The following is a 27,901-nucleotide window of genomic DNA, read 5'->3' as shown; positions in this document are numbered from 1 at the left end:
ATCTTAAATTTCCATCCTGCTCCTTCAGCTTTCTTTCCACAATTGCCAAAGCCTCTAGTTAGAAAAAACTGGACCAAATTAAGATTTTCATAGTTTTACCCTTTTCTTGTCACATAACAGTATCTCTGGCCACTTGATATATTCATTTATTTCTTTTCCTATTTTTGAAGGTATCTAAAAGGGTCAAGGACAACTCACTGCAGTCAACTTGCCACAGGACAACTCACCATGGCCAACTTGCCACAGCACAACTTGCTGTGGGACAAGAGTTACACTAATGTCAAAGTAATGCTGGAACAGAATTGTTAAAGAAAGGATGCAAAAGGAGGGCCAAAATGAAATGTGAATGACAAAAATTAAAATAATTGTTTAATTATTTTAAATAAATTGTTGAAATGTCCCAAGGTGAGTTGTCCCATGGCGAACTGGCTATGGTGAGTTGTCTCACAGCAAGTTGGTCACAGTGAGTTGGCTGCGGTGAATTGGCTGTAGTGAGTTGGACTCAGTGAGTTGACTTTGTCCCATTCCAATTCTTAAAAGGCCATTTGTGTTGTTAGCATGCTTACCAAACTCATTCCAATCTTCTCCTTTCCTGATGCAGATATAGAGTTCTAGGTCATCTCTACTGCATTTGTTCCTGTCTCTTTCCCTCATGTAATCTGTTTTCAAAATTTAACCAGCTTTCTGCAATAATTGCAGTTTTGCTCTTATCCCGTTTATCTTAGGCCTCTTTTCCCATGAAATAAATCACTATTTATTTAGTGATTTGGTGTTCCTATAAACACCAAAGATTGTAGCTCAACGAATGCCAACTGAAATCAGAGTTAAATATAACTTGGATTGAGTTTTACATCCATAAATATAAGAAACTGCAATAAATTAGACTTAAAATGTTAATAGTTCATCTACTAAAAAGGAAAAAAAAGAGATGATATTGAAAACCACAGAGGACACATTATGCTGCCATATGTTTACAACTATGGCCTTAAAGTTCCCACAACACATAGAAGCGTGCTCATTGACATTGCTATAATAATCATAGCCAGTAAAAATTATACTCTTTGGTGATACGTCCCTTCAAAAAATTTCCCTGAAAAAGCATACATGAGCATACAAAGAAAAGACATTACACAAATACTTTTTGTGACTTTGACGAAACAGTTTTGTCATCAAATGTCAAATACTCCTGAAATCATTTCAATATATATGTAAAATTCTAGAGACCACAATTTCCGTTTTCACTCAAGTCTGTTGATAATGTGTGTGAACACTATGTGATATGAGGACATATTTTCCTTATATAGTAGACAGAAAGCACAGTTTGATATTAATGATGTCCCTTCTCATAATAAAATGATAAGCATTTAACTCTTTGTCTACAAATATACAAAATATAAATATGCCATCACCCCAATTTTTCAAATATAAATATGTTTACATTGATATATCTATTATGTGGTTTTATATACAAATATAAATGTGAACTTTCTGCAAAAATTAGAATGATTGAGTTTTAAGATTGAGTTACGAATTTGAACAAACTTCATCTATGTATAACATTTTTCCAGTTACACTATTAGCATATATTTTCAAATTTCCACAGCATTTTTCATTAGTTTTTCATTTTTAGCATTTAACTTCCACTCTGACATATCATAATTGCTCCCACAAAAATGTGAAATAGTCCTTATAGCATTCCCTCACTTCAGTTTTTACAGTTTTAACAGAAAGGCTCCGGCAATTGCGAAAAGCTTTAGCTTTAAATTAAGCCAGTTTACCTTCAAACAAAACTTTCTAAAAGCCACAGACAGACTCAACTAAAGGGAGTAAAACTAATTACATTTGTTTAAAGGGATTAAACCTTTTCTGTTGTCTTTTTCCCCTTCCCCCACCCAAACCACGTTCTTTTATAGCCTCTCCTCTCTCCCCCCCCTTTTTTTTCTTCAGTTCACCTCCAGCTCCGAGCTGCTTCTGGAAGCACCAATCAGCTGGAGCCCTGCCTGCTCATGGGGCTTCTGCCGAGCCCAGACAGTCCTGCAGCTGCAGCTGCCTCTCCCTCTCCCTCAGGCTTGGCTCACTTAGGCTCATTCCCCTCCCCTGCTACACTTGGCTAGCAATCACGTACCACCTGCCATGTGGCAAAGTACCACAAGTGGTACGCGTACCACTGGTTGAAAAGCCCTGTCATAAACAACATACATATTTTAATTTCAGTCCTTAACTCATACTCTTAACATTTACGAATCTTCTAAATTTGCTGGACAGCATACAGAAGTACATGCAGTGGTGGAATTCAGCTGGTTCGCACCACTTCAGCAGAACCGGTAGCTAATTTTTTGTTGCCCAGGCCCAGAATAATAATAATAATAATAATAATAATAATAATAATAATAATAATAATAATAATAATAATAATAATAATAATAATAATAATAATAATAATTTTATTTGTATACCGCCCTTCTCCCGAAGGACTCAGGGCGGTGAACAGGGCAAACATATAAAAGTACAAAAATACAAAAGTTAAGAAAGAATTAAACGAGATGCCCAAGTTATAACAATAGGTTAAAATACATTTAAAACAACAATAAAATCCAAACCCATCCCCCATCAGGCCAGGCTGGCTTGTTCGAACAAATAAGTCTTCAGATCGCGTCGGAAAGAGCGAAGGTCAGGCGCCATCCGGAGCTCAACCGGCAAACGATTCCATAAATCCAGGGCGCCCACAGAGAAGGACCTCCCCCTGGGGGTCACCAGACGACATTCTCTAACCGGTGGCACCCTGAGGAAGCCCTCTCTATGGGAATGCACAGGGCGGAGGGAAGATGACGCCGGCAGCAGGTGATCCCTAAGGTACTCCGGACCCATGCCATGTAGAGCCTTGAAAACTATTACCAGAACCTTGAATCTCACCCGGAAGACAACTGGGAGCCAATGCAGCTCACGGAGCAGAGGTGTAACATGGGAGTATCGGGAGACTCCCAACACAACTCTCGCGGCTGCATTCTGTACCAGTTGGAGCCTCCGAGTGGTCCTCAAGGGCAGCCCCATGTAGAGAGCATTGCAGTAGTCTAAACGAGAGGTCATGAGTGCATGAGTGACCGTATGCAGGGCATCCCGGTCTAGATAGGGCCGCAACTGGCGCACCAGGCAAACCTGGGCGAAGGCCCCCCTAGTCACAGTTATTATGTGGTCTTCCAAAGAGAGCTGTGAATCTAGGAGGACTCCCAAGTTGCGAGCCCTATCTACGCGGGGTAATAGCTCACCCCCCATAGAAAGATATGGAATGTTCTGAATATCCCGAGATGCCGGTACGCACAGCCACTCAGTCTTGTCAGGGTTGAGTTGAAGCCTGTTCCTCCCCATCCAGACCCGAACCGCTTCCAGGCAACGGGACATCACGTCGAGGGCATCACTGGGGTGGTTTGGGGTCAAAATAAAAAGCTGGGTATCATCAGCATACTGATGATACCCAACTCCAAAACCACGAATGATCTCACCCAGCGGTTTCATGTAGATGTTGAACAGGAGAGGTGAGAGGACCGACCCCTGAGGAACTCCACAAGCGAGAGGCCTCGAGGTCGACCTCTGCCCCCCGCCAACACCGACTGCGAATGTCCCAGGAGATAGGAGGAGAACCACTGCAAAACCATGCCTCCCACTCCCAATCCCCTGAGACGCTGCAGCAGGATACCATGGTCGATGGTATCGAAAGCCGCTGAGAGGTCTAATAGGACTAGGACAGAGGAATATCCCCTGTCCCGGGCCCTCCAGAGATCATTCACCAGAGCGACCAATGCCGTCTCCGTGCTGTACCCGGGTCTGAAACCCGATTGGTACGGGTCTAGATAATCCGCTTCATCCAGAACCTGAGGGAGCTGATGCGCCACCACACTCTCAACAACCTTCGCAAGAAAGCGAAGGTTGGAGACCGGACAAAAGTTATTTAACACAGCTGGGTCCAAGGCAGGCTTCTTGAGGAGAGGTCTCACCACCGCCTCCTTCAAGACGGTCTCCCTCATAACTACCGCCACTCCCCCGCCCCTACCCTGAGCCCGAGGCCGGTGTAGCACCCGGAAACCTGGTGGGCAAAGATCAACCAGAGGGATACCACCCTCTGGGCCCAGCCAAGTCTCCGTGATGCAAGCCAGGTCCGCATGCTCACCCTCAACCAGATCCCGGACGAGAGGAGCCTTATTAACAACGGACCTGACGTTCAAGTACACCAGCCGGAGCTCAGGTGGCTGCACATCCTCACTCCCGGGACCTCGGGGCGAAAGCAGAGGGTCGGAGCGCCTCACCGCTTGTAAATAGCGGAGATGCCCTCCCAGATGTCGATACGGCCCTCTGTTCGTATACCTGCTGCCATTCCCTAACGTCGTGGGAATAGGTAATCCCACGACCCGCTCCAGAGCTCCGGAGGCAACCGACCCCCGCTCCCCCCCATGTGATCTATCCCAGACCTGGCCTGAACAACGGTTGATGGACTACCCCCCATTTCCAAACAACCACGAAAGATTCCCACCCCCCTCCCTAACCCCACAAAAAATTTGACTAAAAAACTAACCAGGGGCCTCTTATTACATTTGTACCGGAGGCCCCTGTCCCTGCCCAGCCATCTCTCCGGGTCCCAACAATCGGGCCCTTCATCAAGATTAAAGGTGGAAAGAAAGGCGGGTCGCACCGAGGAAGGGGGGGGCACCCCTGAGGGTGAACAAGTCCGTGCTGGTGTAACAAAGGTGAGGCATAATTGTCCGAGCAAGTCTAGGGGAAGGCAGTCCCATAATTAATTAGTTAGTCAGGAGGATCTAAAACAGAGGGTAAGTGGGTGTCCAGACCGTCAACCCAGCTCCACTGCCACTCAAGCTGGGTGAACCCCCAGAACAGGCCAACCACCATCCTCTCACGACGGTCGCAGTTCTGATCCCGGGGGTGGTCTGGAACACACACCCTGGGTAGGGCATACCCCATAGATCTCTCACCTCTAGGGGGGCAGCAGATGTACGTCTAAGCCACTCTCTCACCGTGGCTTATACCCAGGTCCCTCTGAATCCTTTGGGAGCATGGCAGGCAAGAGAGTTAGGCAGCTGTTCGTCCAAGGCAAAAAGCCTGATAGGTCATAAAGTAGTAAAATCCCGACTGCTAATGGCCAGCCACTCCAGACGCCGCTGCAATTCCTCCGCCGCTCCACCATTCCAGGCGTTGTTCCCAGCCGCAACTCCATGGGCCCCCAAACATCAACTGGTTGGGGCCTACCAGAGCGCGGCCTTCCAAAGCGCGGCTCCTCCGGGCCTTCTAGACTCTTCCAGGCCCCGCTGAGCTCCATCGGCACCAATAAGCTGCTGATAGGTGCCACACAGAGCACAGTTCTTCTGGGCTCCTCTGGTCCGACCAAACTCTACTGGGCTTCACCGGGCTTCACCGGACTTCACTGGCTCACCCGAAGCCCCTCCGAGGGCCTCCGAGGACGCTGAGGACGCCGAGCCTCCCGGAGCAAATGGAGCAAATGAAGGGCCGGAGCGAACGAAGGGCCGCACCGCCGCCGGAGCCTCTGCTGCTGCTGGACAAATGCCACCGCTGCGAAACGCCACCACCGTCGCCACCAAAAACACCGCCGCCGCCGAAAACGGTCCAAAAACGGCCCAAAAACACCGCCACCGCCGCCGAGAACGGCCCGACAACGGCCAGAGATCGCTGCTGCCGCTGCTGAAAACAGCCCGAGAATGGCCCGAGAATGCCGCCGCCGCCGCAAACGGTCCGAAAACGCCACCGCCGCCGCAAACGGTCCAAAAACGGCCCAAAAACACCGCCGCTGCCACCGAAAATAGCCCGAAAATGGCCCAAGGACGCCACCACCGAAAACGGCCCGAAAACACCGCCGCCACCACCGAAAACGGCCCGAAAATGGCACCGCCGAGAACGGCAAACCGGCAAACGGGCAAATGGCAAACCGATAGCCGACAGCCCTGTTGTCTGCCGCTCTTAACCCCCAATACAGAGGGCACAAGGGCACCTCTGAGGGGCTCCTAGGGGACGCCTAACAGCTGGAGCTCGCAGAGCTCAGCCTAGCATGTCCACCATCTTGGGCATGTAGCATCTTGAGACTGGACTTCCAGAAGCAGCATCCACACAGAGAACCAGTTGTTCACATATTTGAACCCCACTGCTGAGTACAAGTGAATATAAAGATGGTTTCATGGCACATGTTTCTATGCTTTTGTGGTTAATTTTGAGTCTAAAGAAAAGAAGAAATAGGGGTGACATGATAGCAGTATTCCAGTATTTGAAAGGCTGCCATAAAAGAGGGGGGATCAAATTATTCTCCAAAGCACCAAAAGGCAGGACAAGACACAATGGATGGAAACTGACGAAAGAGAGAAGCAACCTGGAATTAAGGAGAAAGTCCTAACAGTGAGGCTAATTAACCAATGGAAAAGCTTGCCTTCATAAATCATGGGTGCTCCATCACTGGAGATTTTTAAGAAGAGCTTGGACAGTCACTTGTCTGAGATGATATAGGTTCTCCTGCTTGAGCAGGGTGCTGGACTAGAAGACCTCCAAGGTCCCTTCCAGCTCTATTTACAGTGTTTCAGAGTTGGAAAGGTATTTTATCTATTTACATTGTTAGCCATCTAGAGCCTGTGAACATGACGGTATATATATATCTGTAAGCAAAGCTATATACTCCGCCCCAATACATATATAAGTAAAATAACATATTATCCACTGTGTCCTCTTCTGCAAAACTGATGCACACATTTTTATTCTGATAAATTCCAGACTTCAAGATTGCCTGGAAGTTGCACTTTTCACTTATCACAATCCTCTCCCTTGGGTACCTCTATCTGCCTGTGGCCATGGGCTCTCCATAACGATTTATGGCTTCACGTTTCAGGATTAAATCTCAACATGTAGGCTTAGTTCCTGTTCTGCAAAGCAATGGAAATATTTCCCCAATGAATTATCACTGAGACCCATATGAATCATATCAACAATATATACACCCAGATTTCTGTGGGACATGAAGTTTTTTATGTACGTCAAACACATAATTATGCATATGCAATGACTTCTTGCCTATAAAATTCTTGCCTTCATAGAATTGGCTATATTTCAGCAGCATCTATGCCAGAATTGCAACCTGTTCTCCTTTAAGTACATCAGAAGATCAACCTCAAGAAATCTTAACTGAAGAAAATATTTCAATTACAGGTGAAATGAGCCCAAACTTTCTGTTGCTAAGTGAAACATTTATTAAGCGAGTTTTGCCCCATTGTATGGCCTTTCTTGCCACAGTTGTTAAGTGAGTCACTGCAGTTGTTAAGTTAATAACACAGTTGTTAAGTGAATCTGGCTTCTCCACTGATTTTGCTTGTCAAAAGATCACCAAAGAGGATCACATGGCCTTGGGGCATGGCAACCGTCATAAATATGAACCAGTTGCCAAGTGTCCAAATTTTGATCCCAGGACCTTGAGGATGCTGCAATGGTAAAAAATGGCCATAAGTCACTTTTTTCAGAGCTTTGAATGGTCACTAAATGAACTGTTGTAAGTCGAGGACTATTTGTAATACTATGCCAACATCTGCAATTAATTTATAATATAGATTTGCATGCCACCTACTTTTTATTATTTCAAATTTCTCATTTTTTCTAGCTTCCTTATTAATAGAAGCAGTGCAAACTGTGATATCTTTTCTGTTATACGTTTATCCACCATACTGAAGCTTCCTTGGGTAGCCAATCTGAAAAACTGATGCCAATGAGCCAATAAATGATAACTCAATTAAAGACAGGGCATTCAAGCTTCATAAGTAAGTGCAAAAAATGCATTCCAGTCATTAGAATTTTACTGAAATTCTTTCCTCCTTTGAGTGAAAATTTGAACGCAATCCGCAATTCTCTTTAATCCGGGTTGAATAAAATACAGAACAATATGGACAATATAAAAGAATGCTATCATGAAATCTTCCAGGATTGAATTGTAAGGTGCTATTAACAGAGATCTCTATAGCAGAATGAAGGCAAGCATTTGCCTTTTCTTTAAAACAAGATCAGTTTTTATTGGAACTGAGCAATTAATAAAGTCAAATAAAAATAAATAAATAGAAAAAACAACAATAATATCAACAGCAAAATAGGGCTGAGTTTCCATGTATCTTTTTAAAATTTAAAAGGTAGCAAATTTCTCTCTTCTATTTTTGTTGTTGTTGTTCTTAATATTGAATCTTACTGTGAAGTTGGTCGCTTTATAGGCAATGCTCCATCTTTTCCAGCACTTCCTAAAATGCCCATTTCTTCTTTTGTTTAACTAGGTAAAGTTTAACTAAATAAAAAACTCCTTCCTTTCCTCCTTCCTTTCTTTTAACTGTTCACTGGTGGATACTTTGTCTGGGAAGATGTCAAACTGGAGAAGGGCTCCTATTAATGGAAGCCACAGGTCTTCTAAGACCTACACATGGAAAAGAAAATATTTGCCCTTTCTTTTCCCAGCATAGACTGGTTGGGTAAATAAACAGAGACCACCATATAATCTATCTGGCCAACCTTATTGTCCAGTTTGAAACGTGACTACAATCCAAACAGCATTTTTTTTAATAGAATCCATTTCAAAGCAGTTTCATCAGTTGAAACAAGCAATTTATAGCTGCTAAGGAGAAGTCTTGGTTCCTTAACTTTGGCTAATTTGCTTTTCATATGGAAGCTTTGAGGGGAGTTTAAGTGGAGCATAAATGAAATTATCCAGTTGTAAGGGGAAAAGGCAGATTTCTTCAAATTTCTCCAGGGGAGGAAGAAATTTTTCCATTCTTCTTGTCAGAACCCATAACTTTTAAAGGACTCTTTCTAATTCTAATTCTAACTCTATTCTTCTGGGTTCTGCCATACTCCTGGAAGGGAGGAGGGAAGACACCGCAAGCAGGCTGCCTTTCGCTGTCTCTGCATACACACTCTTTGAACTGTCCTCCCTTGAGTTCAACTAGAAAGCGGGGAGAAGGAATGCGCCTCCAGGCATCTGGCTTATCACCTATTCGGAAGGGAAGGTGCGAAGACCCAACAAACACCACTATAACCCTGAGACAGACTGGTGTTATCAGCAATTTCCCACAATGGACTTAACACCTGGGGATTGGCCCTTTCGAACGGACCGGATGAACTATTGGGGTGGGGTTTGCTTGGGAGTCCTTTAACCTATTGATCTGAGTGGGAAACCCTCAGATCCTGTCTATTATGCCTACTATCAGCTCCTCCTAATAAAAGTTCCTTTTGGAAGAAACTGCTTCCACGAGTTCCACTTTCTTAGGATGAGGTTTTGAAGTGGACCCTGACACTTCTTGAGGACTTTTCTTGGGATTTAATAGGAGGGTGGGAAGTCGTAGAAAACTGAGGTGATGTGCACATGGCCTATATTCACATTCAAAATTTCTAATCAAAGAACTGAGGAAGCTTCTTTAACAAAAAAAAAATGACTTCAAGGAAAAACAAAGAAAGTCTAGTTGCCTTTTGAAAAAGCACCTTTGAGACAACCATGATTTGAATGACTGAGAATCTCCATATACATTCTAATCAAAGAGGTGTAAGTGAATCACATTTGACTCCTGAGAATTTTTCCCCATCTCTTCTTTTTCTAAGAAATGTCTGAGGCAAAAGTTACCTTCAATGAGAACCAGTAAGAAAAAATACAAGAAAATTTCTCTGCCTCACATCTACTTAATATTTCTGTGGCATTTTCTACTCTGGATGTTTTCATATAATGTGTTTCTTTCCTGTGAATTCTGAACTTTCTATTGTGTAAGCATGATTAGTAAGTTCTCAGTGATTCTTTTAACTAGGTGTGATGGGAAGCTTAAAGAATTGATTGTAATAATACTTAATCCACAGTAAAAAAGAGGTTGACTCAGTCTTTTAGAATCAAGTGCAGTGTGCCGTTTGTCACATAATTTCTCGTCTCCTAATTGCCCTGGCACAAAGGATGGGTTTGCATGGGGAAACCCCTTGGAAGTGAAAAGGTCATCTCAGGGTTAGGGTTAAACCCCATGAGGCCTTGCCCTAAAACCAACAATGCAGTTCAACGTAGAGCATCTCCTAATGCTGAGGAGACCAGAATGCTTTCTAGCTGGCCTGCCTGAGAGGTCCTACTAGGCACATTGCAAGGGAAACCCCACTGAAAATGAAAAGACATCTCAGGCTATGGTTAGAGTTATGGCTGAACCAACGTCATGGTTCAATTTAGAGCACTCTTTATGCTGAGGGAACCAGCTTGCTTTCCCTAAGAAGCCCTTGGTGCATTACATGGGGAAACCCCATTGGAAATAGAAAAGGTATCTCAGGTTAGGGTTTAGATTAGGGTTAGACACACACCCCCATTATTTCTGTCCCAAAAACCAACACTGGGGTTCCATTTGGAAAGTCTCCTCCTGCCCTATAGACCTCTTTGCTTTCCAGTCTGCCTCCCTAGCAACCCTACAACTTTGCATGGAAAAACCCCATTGGAAATGCAAAAGTCATCTACGGTTAGCCTTGGACCAAAAAACTAACAACACAGTATAATTTAAAGAGCCTCTTCAGGCCTAAGGGACCTGTTTGCTTTCTATTCTGTCTCCCTAGAAACCCTAGGTATATTATACAGGGAAAGCCATTGGAAATGTAGAAGTCTTGTACAGTTGGAGTTAGGGTTAGGCCTTCATGAGGCCTGGCCCCAACATGAAATTAATCACAGATTTTCTATTCAAGATGCCAATTAATACTTTCATAGAGGAGAACCTTATCTTATATCAGATAGGGTTAGGGTTAGGGTTTCTTCCTTCTAGCATGTTCTTATCTTTAGCTGACAACCAATAACTTAGTGGGAAGAAAAATGCAAACCCAAAATGATAGAAACAAATGACAAAAAGCAGATTCCAAATTTAGCGTGGTATACAGATAAGGTCTACAAATACAGAACGGTATTCCTTCCCTAACTTTATTACTCAAACACACCAATAATTTGCTGTGTTAACATTGTTAATACTGTTCTAAAACACATGTAAATTAGGACCCTAACAAAGAGTTTAAAAAAAATTCACTATGACTTTTCAAGGTATCCATTGCCGAAGGGTAACTGAGTTCAGGAAGATTATTGAATTAATGGACTGTTTTTCAGATAGTCTACAAAACCCAGCACAATCCTCAAAATATAAATTGCAACAGCAGGGAGACGACATTTCAAAGGAGAAGAGATTCAAGAATCAAGCAGAGCTACATTTAGGGAAAAGATCCACAAATTAGATGTCATTTATTTACGTATTTATTTATTTGCCAAATGAGTTTCTCAATTTTGGGAGAAATCCTTGTTAAATGACAACCTTATTGCCAACTCAGGGAATTTCCAACACTCCTTCCTTTCATTAATTTCCTTTCCATGTCTCATTCATTCCCTATAAACACTAGACTCAGTTTCATTGCTTTGTTTTGATTGAGTAGTAGAATATCATCACCATCTACTTAATGCTAAGTTTCTTGCCAAGTTCAGACGTGGGGATAAGATGCTTCCTTTAAAGGAGATGGAGTAGCAGAAAGTTTCTAGTATGCTTCTAAACAAATGTAAATGAATAGTTTTTCAAAGTTGTTACTAAGATGTAGCAACAAAAATCCTACATTGGTCGTACATTGTTTGCTATGGATTAATATCATTAGTTTATCAATATGACAAGACACAAAGCCATGCCTTCTGCCCCTGCATTGTTCAATGAAGTTTAAATGTTTTTTTTCTAGTCTTATTTACAATGCCTTGGTAAGGCCACATATGGAATACTGCATCCATTTTTGGTCACCACAATGTAAAAAAGATGTCGAGACTCTGGAAAGAGTGCAGAGAAGAGCAACAAAGATAATTAGGGGACTGGAGGCTAAAACATATAAGGAACGGCTACTGGAATTGGGTATGTGTAGTTTAATGAAGCGAAGGGTGAGGGGTGACATGATAGCAGTGTTCCAACATCTCAGGGGTTGCCACAAAGAAGAGGGAGACAAGCTATTCTCTAAAGCACCTGAAGGCAAGACAAGAAGCAATGGATGGAAACTAATCAAGGAGAGAAGCAACCTAGAACTAAGGAGAAAGTTCCTGACAGTTAGAACAATTAATCAGCATAACAGCCTACCTCCAGAAGCGGTGAATGCTCCAACACTGGAAGTCTTTAAGAAGAGATTGGACAGCCATTTGTCTGAAATGGTATAGGGTTTCCTGCCTGAGCAGGGGGTTGGACTAGATGACCTCCAAGGTACCTTCCATCATCATCATCATCATCATCATCATCATCATCATCATCATCATCATCATCATCATCATCATTATTATTATTATTATTATTATTATTATTATTATTATTATTATTATTATTATTATTATTATTATTATTATTATTATTATTATTATTTCAAAATACAAGTATGCCAAAAAGAGAAGTGATAGGCTTTTACCTCAAGAGGATTTCAGCACTGAGACATCAGAAAGGGGATTTTGTGAATCAGTTCCTGAACAGACAAGCCTGTGTTTACACACTTCTACGCATGAAATATGGTACAAAGCCACAGTTATGCTCAAAATAAACAATGAGCCTCCCATGTGAACATTTCTGTATGTTTTTTTTTTCATTCATCTGTATCCGACCGTATGTCTCTGTAGAAGTAGCTGAAAGGTGGTGATGCATTGCCTTGTGGGCATCACTGAATCACTTTTTTGATTGTAATTTTATTTTGTATACATACACACCCACACAATACTTTATGTTTCCAGTCAGATCAAGGATTATGGCAAAATAAGGGGAAATATACGTTTGACAAGCTTCAGCAGGTCAATCAGCTATAACCCTTCATGAACTGGTGATGCTGGTGACATCATGCTCTCGCCATCATTCATTTAAAATACCATAATTTGCTTCACATGGGGCTACTATTAAAGATAACTCAGAAAGGGCCTCTATCACAAAACATAAAGTTATCCTCTTACTGATCAGTAATGCTGGTTTTGTAATGGTATGTGGAAATGACCTTGGGAGGAAGAGATGCTGCCTAGGGACCAGTCAGATAAGAGACAGCATAACCAACACCTGCATAGGAGCCTCCCTGAATTCTTGGGCTGTAAAGGAGATTGTTATGTATTGGGCTTGTGGTGTTACACCACGTGCATTGCTGGAGGAGCTAACGGCTCTCCAGCAACCCAGACAGGCCGTCTCCGGTCCTGCAATTGGTCAGCCCCAGGTGGCAAGCATGGTTTCAAACCTATTGGCTGCCACCTAGGGGCTAGACTATAGATTGTGGCTGGTTGCGGCCCAAGCTTTGGTACAGTTCCAGCAAGAATAAAAGTATGAGTTATTCTGTACTCAGTCTCATGTCATCATTCCTGCTCTCCAGAGCCCATGACTTAACAGTGCTGACGAGGATGGGATCCTGCTTCGCCGATTAAGAGCTGAAGTCGATGAGGGGTCGGCAGTACACGCCGGAGGGAAGAGGCATTTCCCCCCCCAGGCCGGCTAATAAGCCACACTAGCAGCCGCGTGCTCAGAGAATGCATTCCCTGAGCCTAGAAGCAGGATCCAAAGAATGCAGGAATCTAAGGAAGATGCCGAAGGTCAGCAAATTAAGAGAGTTCGATGTGAAGCATCTGGAAGAATGGCTGTCTTACCTTTCACAAATAGAGAACTATCTGAGAGCAAGTCAAATTGCGGAGGAAGGCCTGAAGGCCACCATGTTGCTTTGCATGTGCAGCCCAGCAACTTTCGACCTAGCAGAGAACCTTTTCGTGCCAACACCCATTGAAGCAGTATCATATGCAGACCTTAAGAAGAAGCTGACCAGGCACTTCCAGCCCAAGATGTCAGAGATGGCGTGGCAATTCAAATTCGACCAAAGAGTGCAGCTACCCAGGGAGACAGCTTCGGAGTTTATCGCGGGCCTAAAGCAGGCCACACGCCTTTGCAAGTTCTCAAACCTAGAAGAATGATTAAGAGACCGGCTCGTCTGTGGCCTTTGGGACAGAACGTTCTCCAAGGCACAGGACAAGGTGATGGCCAACGAAGCCACTGGGGGTGCAGTGCAGACAGTTCAGGCAACCAAACCTTCAAAAGTCAAAGATTCGGTCCATCTTGAGGTCACCAAAGGCGCCGGAGAATCGTCAGAAGAAGAAGAACCCGAAATCAACAAACTCCAAAGGCAACCAAATGCGCAACACCACAGCAGCCACCAGTGAGAGAACGATTACAAGGCAGTTCTCTTACTGAGATGTAAAGGATGCGGAGGCAACCATATTCACACCAACTGCAGATTTCGTTCAGCCACGTGTAGAGCTTGTGGAAGAACCGGCCACATCGTGGTGGTTTGCAGAGCCTGCCAGAGAGACAGGCCACCCAAACACCAGTTGGAGGAACTGACTAGGAGAGGTACTAGGGCCCAGGGTCCAGTTAGTGTGGGGTTCTTCAGAAGCCGGAGAAGCATTTGCCACACTGGGGCTTGACGCCCCCTCAAGCCTAAACTTAAGCTCTTGGTAGAGCTACAAGGAGTTCCATGTAAGATGTAATTGGACTCTGGCTCTGCAGTCTCAATCATTTTGCAAGACACATTTGACTTCGTGTGTAGGCGCAGCAACAATTGGGCTAAACTAAGACCCTCAGATATCATTTTAATGGATTTTCAGAATGGTCACATTAAAGTTAAGGGTGAAGCCACATTATTGGTAAAATTTAAAGGGTTTTTGGGGCACCTGGATGTAATAGTAGTAGGGGGGGCAAAGAACGAGTCTTATTGGACTTGATTGGTTTGATGCCTTAGGTATTCAGAATACTGGCATAAACCGGACACAAACTGCAGACCTCATGACTGTTTGCGAAGAATACGGAGATGTTTTTGATTCAACCCTGGGACATACACTGGCCCGCCAATTTCTTTTAAGTTAGATCCTAATGTTGTTCCAATTAGGGTTAAACCTCGCAGGGTCCCCTTTGCCTTAAAGCACAAAATTGATTCCAAAATCGATAAGCTTGTAGAACAGGGCGTGTTCTGTTGATGGGGGAGTGGGAAACTCCTATTGTCACCCCACTGAAGTCCAATGGAGAAGTTTGCATTTGCACTGATTATAAATGCACATTAAATAAGCCCTCAAACAACATGCTTACCTGGTTCCTGTAGTCAACCATATTTTAGCCTCCTTGCAAGGGGGAACCATTTTTGCTAAACTTGATTTAGCACAGGCCTATCAGCAATTGCCAGTTTATGAGGCCACAGCCACAGCTCAAATGATCGTGACTCACAGAGGGGCATTCAAAGTCAAACGCTTACAGTTTGGAGTCAGTGTTGCACCAGGTATTTTCCAAGGGATTATGGAATGCACACTTAAGGGTATTCAGGGCGTCTGCCCTTATTTTGATGATGTTCTTATTGCTGGGGAATCCCCAGAAGTGTTGGTCAGAAGGCTCAGGGCTGTTTTGCAGAGGCTTTGCAAAGCGGGCCTCAAATTAAAGAAGAACAAATGTAGTATTGGGGTCTCATCAACAGAATTCTTGGGGTTCCGCTTTGATGCTAATGGTATTCACCCCACTGATTCTAAAGTGAACTCATTACATAGAGTCTAAACCTGTATGTCTTGCATGTGATGCATTCCCCTATGGGGTGGGGACAGGCTTAAGCCACATAGAGAAGAATGGGAAACAGGTTCCTATAGCATTTTACTCTAGGACCTTATCCTCTGCTGAGCGCAACTATGCACAGATTGATAAAGAAGCCCTGGCCATAGTTGCTGGAGTTAAGAAATTTCATGATTATTTATATAGCAGGGATTTCACTGTCTATGCTGACCACAAACCTCTGTTGTGATTGTTCACAACAGACAAACAAACCCCCCACATACTATCTCCAAGAATGTTGAGATGGTCTATTTTTTTGTCTGCATACAATTTTAAGTTAATTTATAAACCAGGGAAGGAAATAGGCCATGCTGATGGCCTCAGCAGACTACCACTGCCACTAATGGATCCTGATCCAGCTACTGCTGCTAGAATACTGTCCATACAGGACTTACCTGAGTTTCCCCTCCACACAGGGGATATTGCTGCTGAAACAGCCACAGATAAAATTCTGAGTAGAGTATTATCATGGGTATACACAGGCTGGTTGGAAAAAAGTCCAGGCTCTGAATTTCAAAGTTATTTTGTCAGGAGACATGAGTTGTCTTCAGATAAGGCCTGCATTTTATGGGGGAACAGAGTCATAATTCCCACTTCCCCAAGGGACAGGGTCTTACACTCCTTACATGAAGGCCATCCAGGCATTGTCAGAATGAAAGCTTTAGCTAGAAGCTACCTTTGGTGGCCTGGCCTTGATAAGGCTATAGAGGATCAAGTTCATGGTTGTTATACATGCCAGCAATCTAGGCCTGAAATGCCTCAGGCCCCAGTTCACAGGTGGGAGGAAACGCACACTCCCTGGTCTAGGATTCACATAGACTACGCTGGGCCTTTTCAGGGGCAGCTTTTCCTGATAGTAGTGGATAGCCACTCAAAATGGCTGGAAGTAATTCCAGTTCCTAATATGACTATTGCTAGGATCATCCAGGTGCTGAGAAAACTCTTTGCAACACATGGGTTGCCTGATGTCTTAGTTTCTGATAATGGGGCCCAATTCACTGCTGCTGAATTTCAGGCTTTTCTTAGAGCTAACCTCATCAGACATGCTACATCTGCACCATTTCATCCTTCTTCTAATGGACAAGCCGAACACATGGTGAGGACAACAAAGGAGGCATTCAAGCATATTGTCACAGGTGACTGGCATCACAGATTGGCAGAATTTTTACTCTGCCAGCATTCTACACCCTGCACTGCTACAGGTAAAAGTCCTGCTGAATTACGTTGGGGGAGGCATTTGATTACTAAACTGGACAGGTTGCATCCAGACAGAGTGGCAACAGAAGCCTCTCAACCAAAACCCCAGAGGGAGCTGCACATGGGCGATTGGGTTTGGGCCAGGAACTATGATCCAGGGAATTTATGGGTTCCTGGTCAAATAACCAAGGCATCCGGACCCCTATCTTATGAAGTGGGGTTGGAGGGAGGGCGACTGGTCAGAAGACACATCGACCAACTCAGGAAAAGGTTTCCAGAATGGTCACTAAGTGAGGACTGCGGCATAAGTTCCTCCCAAGGTCCTCAAACCGGTAGCCAAGCCAGCCCACACTGGAACCACCAGGGTTTCCCCTTCTCAGCAGAAGTGGAATCTGAGGAAGAACCAGAATGCACGGAACATGGAACCCCTGATCAAGCGAGCCAGCTGAACCTCAGCAACCGCTGTGCCTACTCGGCAGAACAGACTGACTTTAGGGTGGGCCAACCTGGTGAGGCCAGCCAGAGCGTTTTGATTCCCCTTGACACTGGAGCACAAGGGGACATGAGTCTACCCAGCCCACTGGGTAAGCTGGTAGACCACAAAATGAGGGGAACTCCAAGACGTTCCTATAGGTCACACAAGCCTCCTGCGTACCTCACAGACTATATTGTAAAATAAAGTGATGTATAGTGTTGTGAAACTTGTACCACTACCTACAGAAATTTGGGCATTGTAAAACTACCATTACTGCAATGTAAGCCTGTTCATGAGACATTGTTTAATCTCATTGTAGCTCTTACTGCGTTGGTAAGCCTGTTCAGATGTTGTTTAATTTCATTGTAGCCACAGCAAAATTATTGATTTATTATTTTTTATTATTTTCATTACGGTTGTTGGGAGTGATTAATAAGTCTTGACAGTTGTTAAGACTATTTTAAGGGTATCATAGTCTGATCTAAGAGGTGAGGGGTGTTATGTATTGGGCTTGTGGTGTTACACCACATGCATTGATGGAGGAGCTAACGGTTCTCCAGCAACCCAGACAGGCCGTCTCCGATCATGCAATTGGTCAGCCCCAGGCGGCAAGCGTGGGTTCAAACCTATTGGCTGCCACCTAGGGGCTAGACCAGGGGTGTCAAACTCAATTTCATTGAGGGCCGCATCAGCATCGCGGTTGCCCTTAAGGGGCTGGGTGGGTATGGCCAGGGTTGGCGTGGCGTACTGGGTGGGCGTGGCTAGAGTGCGTATGGCCTACTGGGTGGGCATGGCCAGCTCTACATCGTTCGCATCAAGGGTGCCTATGGGGGACTGGGCAGGAGTGGGACAGATCTGAGGGTGTCTGGCAGAAGGAGGGTCTCTGGGCCAGGGCCAAGGAAGTGGGGGCCATTCCCTCACTGTTTCCAGGATGGCTTCGCGGGCCACATGAAACCACTTCGCGGGCCAGATCTGGCCCCCGGGCCTTGTGTTTGACATGTCTGTGTTAATGTAAAAGGGTAAGTTTTCCCCCATCAGTCGTGTCTGGCTCTAGGGCATGGTGCTCATCTCCATTTCTTGGCCAAGGGAGCCAGCATGTCATGGACATATGGTCATGTGACCAGCATGGCTATATGCCAAAGGTGCTTGGGATGCTGTTACCTTCCCACTGAAGTGGTAGCTGTTTATCTATTGCATACAAATATTTTTATTTATATATTCCTATTTTGCCTTTGTTATTTTTATAAATTACTCAAGGCAGTAAACATGGCCACACACCTTCCTCCTCCTGTATTGCTAACAAATAGATAAATAAATAAAACAAGGGCTCAGCTGCTCCATCTCGGTACCTATTTTGCATTTTGAAGAAGAGACCCTTAGGCAGAGGGCCAGTCTCCCTAGTTGCTTCAAAAGTTATGGAGAAAGTGGCTTTGGGAGAAGTAAAAGGGAAAAAGTACCAAATGTAGGATTTTTTTCAATCTTGATGAGGATCCCTGAAAAAGAAAGAAAGACTAATACTGATCAAGATTCGTGTCCCTTTTATGACTCTACTATTGTTACTCAGTAGCCGGCCAATGACAATGACCTAACTTATGAATAGGTAGGGAGAGCAGATAGGTCTCTAGAATTTCACTAATCATCAATCATCATCGCATTTTTCACCCAGGTGCAGAGTCTGCTTTTTTGGGTCAACAAACAACATCTTGCACAATCAAACACAACGTTGGGATCCAACTGGACATTTTTCATGTCCGCATTTATTGTATCTTGCCATCTTTGCTTCAGCTTTCCACATGGACCCTTGCCATTTATATTAAAGTGCAAGGCAATTCATACAGCAGTGTGGAGTTCTGCTTATAGAACATGGCCGTACCACTGTAGGTGTTTCTCCTGCATTTTCTCTGATATTGCCATGGTGCCCATTGTCTTCTGACATGGTCAAGGAGAGAAATGCTTAACAACCAAAAAAGCATGCACATCTCCATGATGTGTAAAGTGTGCTGAATGTATTTTGTGACTGGCCAGACTCAGCTCATATAGTGCTGTGGGGCACATCATTATTTTATACACTTTTGATTTTAGATAGTTCGGCATGCATCAGTCATGAGGCACACCAATGATCTCCTTCCATTGTAACCATGCTTTTCTACTAATGAGTTCCAGGAATCATAGACTTTTTATTAGCTTTATTTATTAGCCTTTATTAGCCCTTCAGATTTATGGGGTAATTAATGACAGAATATTCTAACAGTTTCTTCTAATAAAATGATCTAACACTTCTAAAAGAAAAGATATTGCTGAGTAGTATTCCTGTTCTTAAAATGTTTACCTGCCAATATTTCATTCAGGTGTTGCCACAAATAATTCTAAAAATCAATTTAAACAGAAGTCATCGTGATGGGAAAAAGTTTCATCAGAAAGTAAAAGTCTGTCATGAAATAAGAAACAAATAGCTTAAGGTTATTTGATTAGAAGGAATGATTCTTACTCATCTTTTTAATGAAGGGCACAGCCTCAGCCCTTGGGTGAAAAAAATCCCACTTAATGAATCTCAGCTACCTTGTTTATTATTGCACAATAAGGTTTGTGCACTCATTCTAAGAGCATCATTTTCTGTCTTTGACAAATCAACAATGCTCTAACTCTCTGAGTCATGTTACTGTTGATTTTATGGAGCAGGCGTGAAGTATATATAGAGGAAGACTTATGTTACATGCACAGATCCACTTCCAGCAGCTGAAAAGTTTTGTGACTTCACATTTGGAACACAGACGTGAAGCTGAAAATGAATTTGCTGCTGACACTAGCGCTATTTGGAACGCTTGCTTGGGCTTTGCCCATAGTTCAAGAAACTGAGAGAATTTCAAAAAAGGACAAGGAACTTGCTGAGGTAATGGTTGATATAGTTCATAAATATGGATGGGTAGAACCTCTGGTCCTCCAGATGTTGCTCAATTATACCTCTTAGTAATTCAAACCTCTATGACTTATGATGAGAAGTGTTGGGAATTTTAATTCAGCAACATCTGGAAGATCACTTATTCTATACCTGTGTATGATTATAAACTTAGAGTGTCCATATTCTGACTGACTTCTCTGTAGCTTGATGTCTATGTTGGATAGACTGATGTTTCGTGCTTCATGGTTATGCTGTCTGAACGTTATGAGTTGACCTCCTGGTCCATCTGAGGGTAACAGATTGGGGAAAATTGCAGTTTATAATTGTTGTGATTGCTTACAACAAAGGCTAGGATGGGAAGATTCATTCTGAAACAGGAAACCTGCATATAAGAAAAATAAATCTAATCAATTTAATTCTATTTCAGAAATACATAAAACATTATTACCCTGATTCAACACCTGTGATAAAAAGCAAAGCCAAGAATGCCATTGCTCCAGAAAAAATAAGCCAGATGCAGGATTTCTTGGGGTTGAAAGTGACTGGCAAATTGGATGCAAGCACTATGGATGCTATGAAAAAACCCAGGTGTGGCATTGCTGATATAGGAGAATACAACACTTTTCCTGGTTCACCTAAATGGGTAAAGAAAGAACTGACATACAGGTAAGAGCTGAAAGTCTTTCCTTGAATTTAAAATGCCACTTGAAGATCATTAAGACCATAGAGAGTTCTATAGTATCTTAGACACTGACAAATGTGTTAACACAGACGCTTTTATATATTACAGCTTCTGACTTTTAGCAAGAATAAAATTATATTGAAGGATACAGATAGGGTGTAAAGTACTATTGGTGAATAAGCCCAATACTTGACAGCAAATGAAGATGGCATAAAATCCCACCATAAGTTTATCTTCTTTGCTCTACTGCCAAGTTCAGATAAAATTATTGATTAAAAATATAAATAAAAGTTGAAGAGAAATAAAATGTAATACCTTGGAAGGCTCGTGGGTGGCAGGTTACAACTCTAAGCATGGGCACTTTCCACTTCATTCTACTGTTTGAAATCTTATTTGCAAGCCTCTTCATGCCATGATCATTTGATCCTTCAGGATTTATTGGTCATATTAATAAATGGTTTCTTCTGCAGGATGGCTAGGTCATCATTTTTGATCTTCCTCTGCAATGCAAAACTAGAGATAGTTGAATATGTTTGATAGCACATTTTCTATTTGCACTATGCCCCACTGGAATCCATTTAGAAGCAACACTTCTGAACCAGACTGAAAAGTTGTATGGAACCTTCTTTTCATTCATTTGTTACCTTTTCACAGCATTCTAAATTATACACCCGACATGGAATCCCGTTATGTAGACTATGCAATTGAGAAAGCTTGGAAAGTGTGGAGCGATGTGACACCCTTAACCTTCACCAGAGTTTATGGGAAACATGCCGATATTGAAATCTCTTTTGTTAATGGAGGTAAGTAAATGACCATACAGTAGGTAAAGTAGCCTGAATGCCACACTCAGAGGCTTAAAATATGTCTTTATTTTCTCAGCACATGGAGATGGTTTTCCTTTTGATGGAGAAGGTGGAAATTTGGCCCATGCCTTTTCACCTGCTTTTGGTGGAGATGCCCATTTTGATGAGGATGAATTCTGGGCAAAGGATTTGAAAGGTATCTTTCCTTTTAAACTTTTAAATGTTTGTGTGTGTTTGAAAAATTGAAACACAGAGTGACTTTTGGTGAGATGAGTGGCTATATAAATTTGATAGATAGTAGATAAATTTGATAGATAGATAGATAGTATAATAGATAGATAAATAAATAGCTAAAGATGAACAGAACTCACTAGCATTATGTTGTAGCATGGCAATTCCATCCCCATTTTTATAACTCAATGAAGAAAAACAAAACTTAAAGTCAAGGTGATGGCTTTTTTAAGGTCCTAGAATCCCAGACTGGAAAGTTCTATGTGGACCATGAAGTCCACCCTTCTAACTTGCTCAGGAATCCAATTTAAAACAGTTACACTTGAATACTTCCCTCAAAGAAGTACCCACCAATTAACCCTATTCTTTCTTTCTTTCTTTCTTTCTTTCTTTCTTTCTTTCTTTCTTTCTTTCTTTCTTTCTTTATCTATCTAGCTAGAATGTTTGTTTCTTTGTTATGCTAAATATCAATTTCATAAGAGATTCTTCTTTTCCATTCTAGGAACCAACCTTTTTCTGGTAGCTGCCCATGAGTTTGGCCACTCATTAGGGCTTCAACATTCCAGTAATTTGGGGGCTCTGATGTTTCCAATCTACGAACCAATGGATCCCAAAGCCCTAAGACTTCACCCTGATGACATTGAAGGGATTCAGAGCCTTTATGGTGAGTACAGATACCCAGCTGAAGAAACTGATTAATAGGCCACAGTAGGTTTGAAAGACTATGAAAAAGAAATGCATAATTTTTGAAATGCAATGTTATTGCTCATGCTACATTCTGAGGAACCGTCCTGATCAAATATGGAACATTATATGGCATGGCCAAGTAGAGAGCAACCGGCTTCTAAAACATATAAAAGGCTCTCTTGAGAAGTAAATAAAAAATCCCATTTTCCAGACTCATTTTCTAATTTAAGAGAAACATGTAAGAATGTTGTGTCATTAAAATCTAAATAGAATCATTCCACACTACCTGCAAATAGGCCAAATGTGTATTAACCACATCATGAGATTGAAAACATACATAATATGATGTCTACATCTGCCTTCATGTCCACTGGCAGAAACTTTCTTGAAAAAGTTCCTAAATCTCACTTGTTTTTCATTTCTTCTCATTCTCTCTTTTCAAGGAGCCCCTGGAGATGATGATTATAATGACAGTTTATTGGAAGACCCAACAGCTGCCCCAACAGAAGTACCATCAACAGAGCCATGCCACCCTGACCAAGTTTTTGATGCTGTCACTTCTCTTAGAGGAGAAACCATATTCTTTAAAGATAGGTAAGTAGAGTGCAATCTTCTGAAGCCATCTCTATATCCCAGATGTCAGGGATTAAACCAAGCATGTTTTATATTCTACATATGTGTCTAATGGCATCAAACCATGACATGTTAAATGACAATTCATTCTTGATGTTATACAAATGCCATAATAATGTACTTGCTTCGTGGAGTCTTACATGACACATTATTAATTACATCATGTATAATAATAATTACACTGTGTATGTGGTTATTCCATCCTCACCCACCCATGTAGCTTTCCCTACAAATATCAGTGCAGTTTCTGTCCCTGAATTACATTCCTTCTCAAATTGTTTCCCCTCTATCAATATAGCTTCTTCTGGCGAAAGAATCCCCTCCGAAGTGCAATTGAGAAAGATCTTATTTCTGCTTTCTGGCCAGCTTTGAGCACTGGCATTGATGCTGCATACGAAAACATAGATAAGGACATCGTCTTTCTTTTTAAGGGTAAATAATTCCTCTGGATTCCATTTTTCAATGCAAACACAATGAATGTTCCAAATTTAAAGCATGTGGAAGAAGGGAGGATAATTAATAAGATGGACAGTGCAAGATCTAGCTGTTTGCTCAGAAAACATAGCTAGATAGGAAGCATGCCCCCATAAGATTTCTGTTTGATTTTTCTTATTACTCTCTCAAAAAGCAAGGGATTGAACTGATCCGTAAAGTTAATGCTATTTCCACATTCTTATCTCTACTAGCTGAAGGAATGTCCTCCTTTGCAAACTCTCATGGGTGTCTATATATCTCATCTCTGAATTTTTTTATTCCTTCTGACAGACACATACATTTTGTTATCTTTTGTTTAACAGGACAAAAGTATTGGTCTTCCAGGGGAAATATTATAGAGTATGGTTTCCCAAGAAACATCCAGAGTCTGGGCTTCCCACACACCGTTAAAAAAGTTGATGCAGCAGCTTATGACAGTAATTCAAAGAAAACATACTTCTTTTCTGGTGACCATTATTGGAGGTAAGATAAAAATGCACAGACTGCATCATATTTGCCTTGACTGTTTTATTGAATTACATACAATTTTAATTATTCTCCACCACTGGGATTTTACCCTCACAGAATCTCTTCTAGCAAAGTGGAACATTCCATGATACAACTCTTTAGACAAAACATTATATTGCTTTCAGTTTACTGTGCTCCTATACATATCAGATCAAATCAACCTTTATTACTGTCAGTGACCAGCATAAAGGGGTGGTGGTGGTGGTGTACAAAAAAATTTAAAACATAAAAAATACAAAAAATTACATAAAAATCTACAAAGTCTAAAAGGAGGGGTAAAAACAATATAGGGACATAAACACGTGGCAAACTAAATCTAATATAAAATAATACAATAAATCTAATACCAAACACTCTATAATAGCTTAGACGCTCCTTAAAACTAATCTGTGGCATAGGTCAGTTGTGTAGAATAGGTCAGGATAAGAAACAGAATAATTCAAAATAGCTTTATGAATTTCCATAGCTGAAGGTAGATTTGAACACCAAACCAAATGTTGTGCAACCTTTGATTCTAGAAGTAATACAGAGCTAACAAGTATGCTAGCTGGTGATACCAAAATAGAAAGTTACATGGATTCTTGAAGCAATTTGAATTTTTAAATCATTCTTCTCCTTTTTCTTTTTTTAGGTATGATGATGAAAAGAACTCTATGGAAAAAGGAAGAAAAATAACAGCTGACTTCCATAACATTCACTCCAAGGTGGATGCTGCTTTTATAGATAATGGTAAGATCACTTGTATTAACTTAATCAAAATCACTTGTCCATTCAGAATTCAGAAAGGACCATTCAAAATCAGCTAAATTTCAGATGGGTTGGGATCTCATAGCAGGTGGCAGAAATTTTTTTTTTACATTGATTGATCTTGAAAAAACTAAGTCAGAACTGATCAGTATTGATTTGTGGAAGACTTTACATAGTATTTTTAAATGGGTTAATACAAATAAATGACGTGGTGAATTGCCCACTCCTTGTTTGGAACATATTTTATTGGTCTAGCAGTTAAGGTGCCAGGCTAGAAAGCAGGAGGCTGTGAGTTCTAGTCCGCCTTAGCTATGAAAGCCATGAGTGACTTTGGGCCAGTCATTCTCTCTCAGCCCAACCCACCTCACAGGATTGTTGTTGTGGGGAAAATAGGAGGAGGAAGATATGTTGAATATGTTTGCTGCCTTGAGTTATTTGTAAAAATAATAAAGGCAGGATACAAATAAATAATAATACTGAATAAAGGTGAGCATGCCAAATTTCAAGAAAGTAGGTCCTGAAAAATATTCTATAGCTGCCAGTTATGAAATAGGAAACTGTTATGTGTTCAATAGTGATATAATATGAAAGTCTTTGAGAATAGCTTTAGGTTTACCAGGTTGATGAGGGAGAATCAGGTGAATTTAGTTCTCAAAACTTGCCACGGATGTGTAATTTTAATGTGGCAGAAAGAGAACATTATTAAATATAACCACGTGAACTGCTTTTAACTTTAATCAGAGTTGACGTCTAAGTGAAATAAAATCAAACTGAATTTGTTTATTTTGGCGCCATAAATGTATGTGTCCAGGGCCAGTTTACTTTGTGAAGAGCACTCACTTTTCCAGGTGCAACACTCATTCTGAAGAAAGGATACTGTATGCTAGAAAAATGCACTACTGTGAGATGGCCAGTTCTTCATTTTAATTATTTATATTGCATATATTTTAGGGATGCTGGTAAGATTCCATCAAAACTGAAAGGGAAAGATGAAAAGATCATAAATAGCTTGGAATCCATTGCACCTCTTTAATTACTTATCTTGTGGGTTTTTTCTTTTAGGTCGCTTTTATTTATTCAGTGGTTCAAAGCAATATGAATTTGAATCTGCAACCAAGAGATTTCTGGGCATGAAGAAGAGCAATAGCTGGCTGGGTTGCCAGTGATATGGCAGGAACAAGAGAAAGGAGCGAAGAACTGTGGAATCCGTTTATCCTAGCTCTCAAGAACTAGCTGATGATGTCAGTTATGGTCACTACTTGGTGTATTCTCTGCTTTAGAGCCATGAAAACACGATAATGGTGTTTTCATAAGGGAGATATTTCAAAACTGATTTTTAATTTAATCTAACTTATTATATAAGATATTATTTGTTAAAATTTATGCTATTAAAATATGTTTCTGAATAAAATCATCTTGCTTGTTTTCTTTCTTGGAAAGCCAAGGTACGTGGCACTGTCCAGCCACATGGTGCCTCTGGGAAGAAATTCTCATTTGAGAATTGAGTAGGTAGCTGCCAACTAAGAATTATTTATTTATTTATTTATTTATTTATTTATTTATTTATTTATTTATTTATTTATTTATTTATTTATTTATTTATTTATTTATTTATTTAATTGATTTTATATACCTCCCTATTCCCGAAGGACTCAGGGCGGTTTACAGGGCGAGTTAAAACAATACAAATAAGTACACTTTAAAATAGAATTAAATAAGACTAGCCCCACAATTAAACAAATTAAAATTAAATTAAAATTAAAATTAAATTAAAATTAAATGCTTCATTCAAACAGAGAAGGGACTCCTGATTTTGATATCATACCCTTCCCTCCAAAAACCCTGTTATACATTTTGGGTGCCACCAAATTCTATATGATTTTTCATAATCAAAATCATGACTAGGTAATTGATAAGGCAATCAAGTGAAAGATCATTTCCAGCTGGCATTCTAATATCTCGGTCTTTTTTTTCCTATTATGTTCCTTTGAGTCAGTGTTAACTCCTGGCGAAAGCCTGCATTAATCCCTGCAGTTTTCCTGGAAAGATTTTCAAAAGTGGTTCTCCTTTCTCTCCTTCCTAGGGCTGAGAAACAAAGACTGGCCCATGACACCCAGCTGGTTTTGTGCCTAAGGTGGGACTAGAACTCCTGGTCTCCCAGTTTCAAGCCTGATGCCTTAACCACTACAGCAAGCATAATCTAATATTTCATTAGTATTAGCAAAATCATTACTAAATGACTCAAGGGTTTAAACAAAATCAGAAACTCATTTAAATAATGTCAGATACCAGCAGGATTATTAGGAACAACTGAATTACATACCCACTTTGTTACATACATATTATTGCATTTTAACCTTGGACAAAAAGACACAAAGGAAAAAACATCTAAAATATCCCAACCAGTTCATGTTTTGAGTACAGAATTTTAAAAGAGAAGGAAATCATTTTTGTAAAAGTACAAGGATACCGGTAAGTTCTATAAAGTTTTCACATAGAAGAAGCTTTATGAAGCAATTTTGTACATGCTTGAAAGGATAAAATTCTGCCACAATTTCCCCTTTACATCCAGAATAATAGACTTAGCTCAGAGAACATGAAGCTCAGAGAGTACCAAAGACTCCACAGTACAACCATGAAATATGTATACTATCTTCTATTAACATAACAATCAGAGTCTAAATTCTTTTCCTTGGAAGGTAATGATTTCACAGCTGGGACTTCACAACATTATGAGTAGACAGTGATCTTGTGAAATCTGCAAAGAATCATTTGCAGCCCCTCACTATTTCAGCCTATCACATCTGTAACAGTTATGCCATCACTCCATTATATAGCCAATTAATGCTGTTCATAAAACTCCATAGCACAACTTCTTATAATATGATA

General features: G+C 41.4%; 1 protein-coding gene across 1 annotated transcript; it reads left to right on the top strand.

Annotated features, from left to right (window-relative positions):
- The first annotated feature begins 20,056 nt into the window (after window positions 1–20,056).
- Window positions 20,057–26,343, top strand: LOC308667776 (stromelysin-1-like). The gene is made up of 10 exons (XM_081327250.1): window positions 20,057–20,215; window positions 20,652–20,890; window positions 21,561–21,709; window positions 21,789–21,908; window positions 22,446–22,607; window positions 23,074–23,224; window positions 23,562–23,695; window positions 24,061–24,220; window positions 24,897–24,994; window positions 26,075–26,343. The coding sequence occupies exons 1-10, from the start codon at window positions 20,111–20,113 to the stop codon at window positions 26,176–26,178; spliced, it is 1,422 nt and encodes a 473-aa protein (XP_081183376.1). The 5' UTR covers window positions 20,057–20,110; the 3' UTR covers window positions 26,179–26,343.
- Window positions 26,344–27,901: the final 1,558 nt, after the last annotated feature.

Source organism: Vipera berus (genome assembly GCF_964194415.1).
Source record: "Vipera berus genome assembly, chromosome: 4".
Classification (NCBI taxonomy): Eukaryota; Metazoa; Chordata; class Lepidosauria; order Squamata; family Viperidae; genus Vipera; species Vipera berus.
The sequence above is the reverse complement of the archived record's forward strand: the minus strand, read 5'-3'. Positions and strand labels throughout refer to the sequence as shown.

What these genes read in the sequence shown, in the direction of transcription:
- LOC308667776 (XM_081327250.1), top strand. Translation starts at nt 20,111, where the DNA reads ATGAATTTGCTGCTGACACTAGCGCTATTTGGAACGCTTGCTTGGGCT. An exon ending in AGGACAAGGAACTTGCTGAG is followed by an intron (nt 20,216 to 20,651) that starts GTAATGGTTGAT and finishes ATTCTATTTCAG; the next exon opens with AAATACATAAAACATTATTA. An exon ending in CATCGTCTTTCTTTTTAAGG is followed by an intron (nt 23,696 to 24,060) that starts GTAAATAATTCC and finishes TTTGTTTAACAG; the next exon opens with GACAAAAGTATTGGTCTTCC.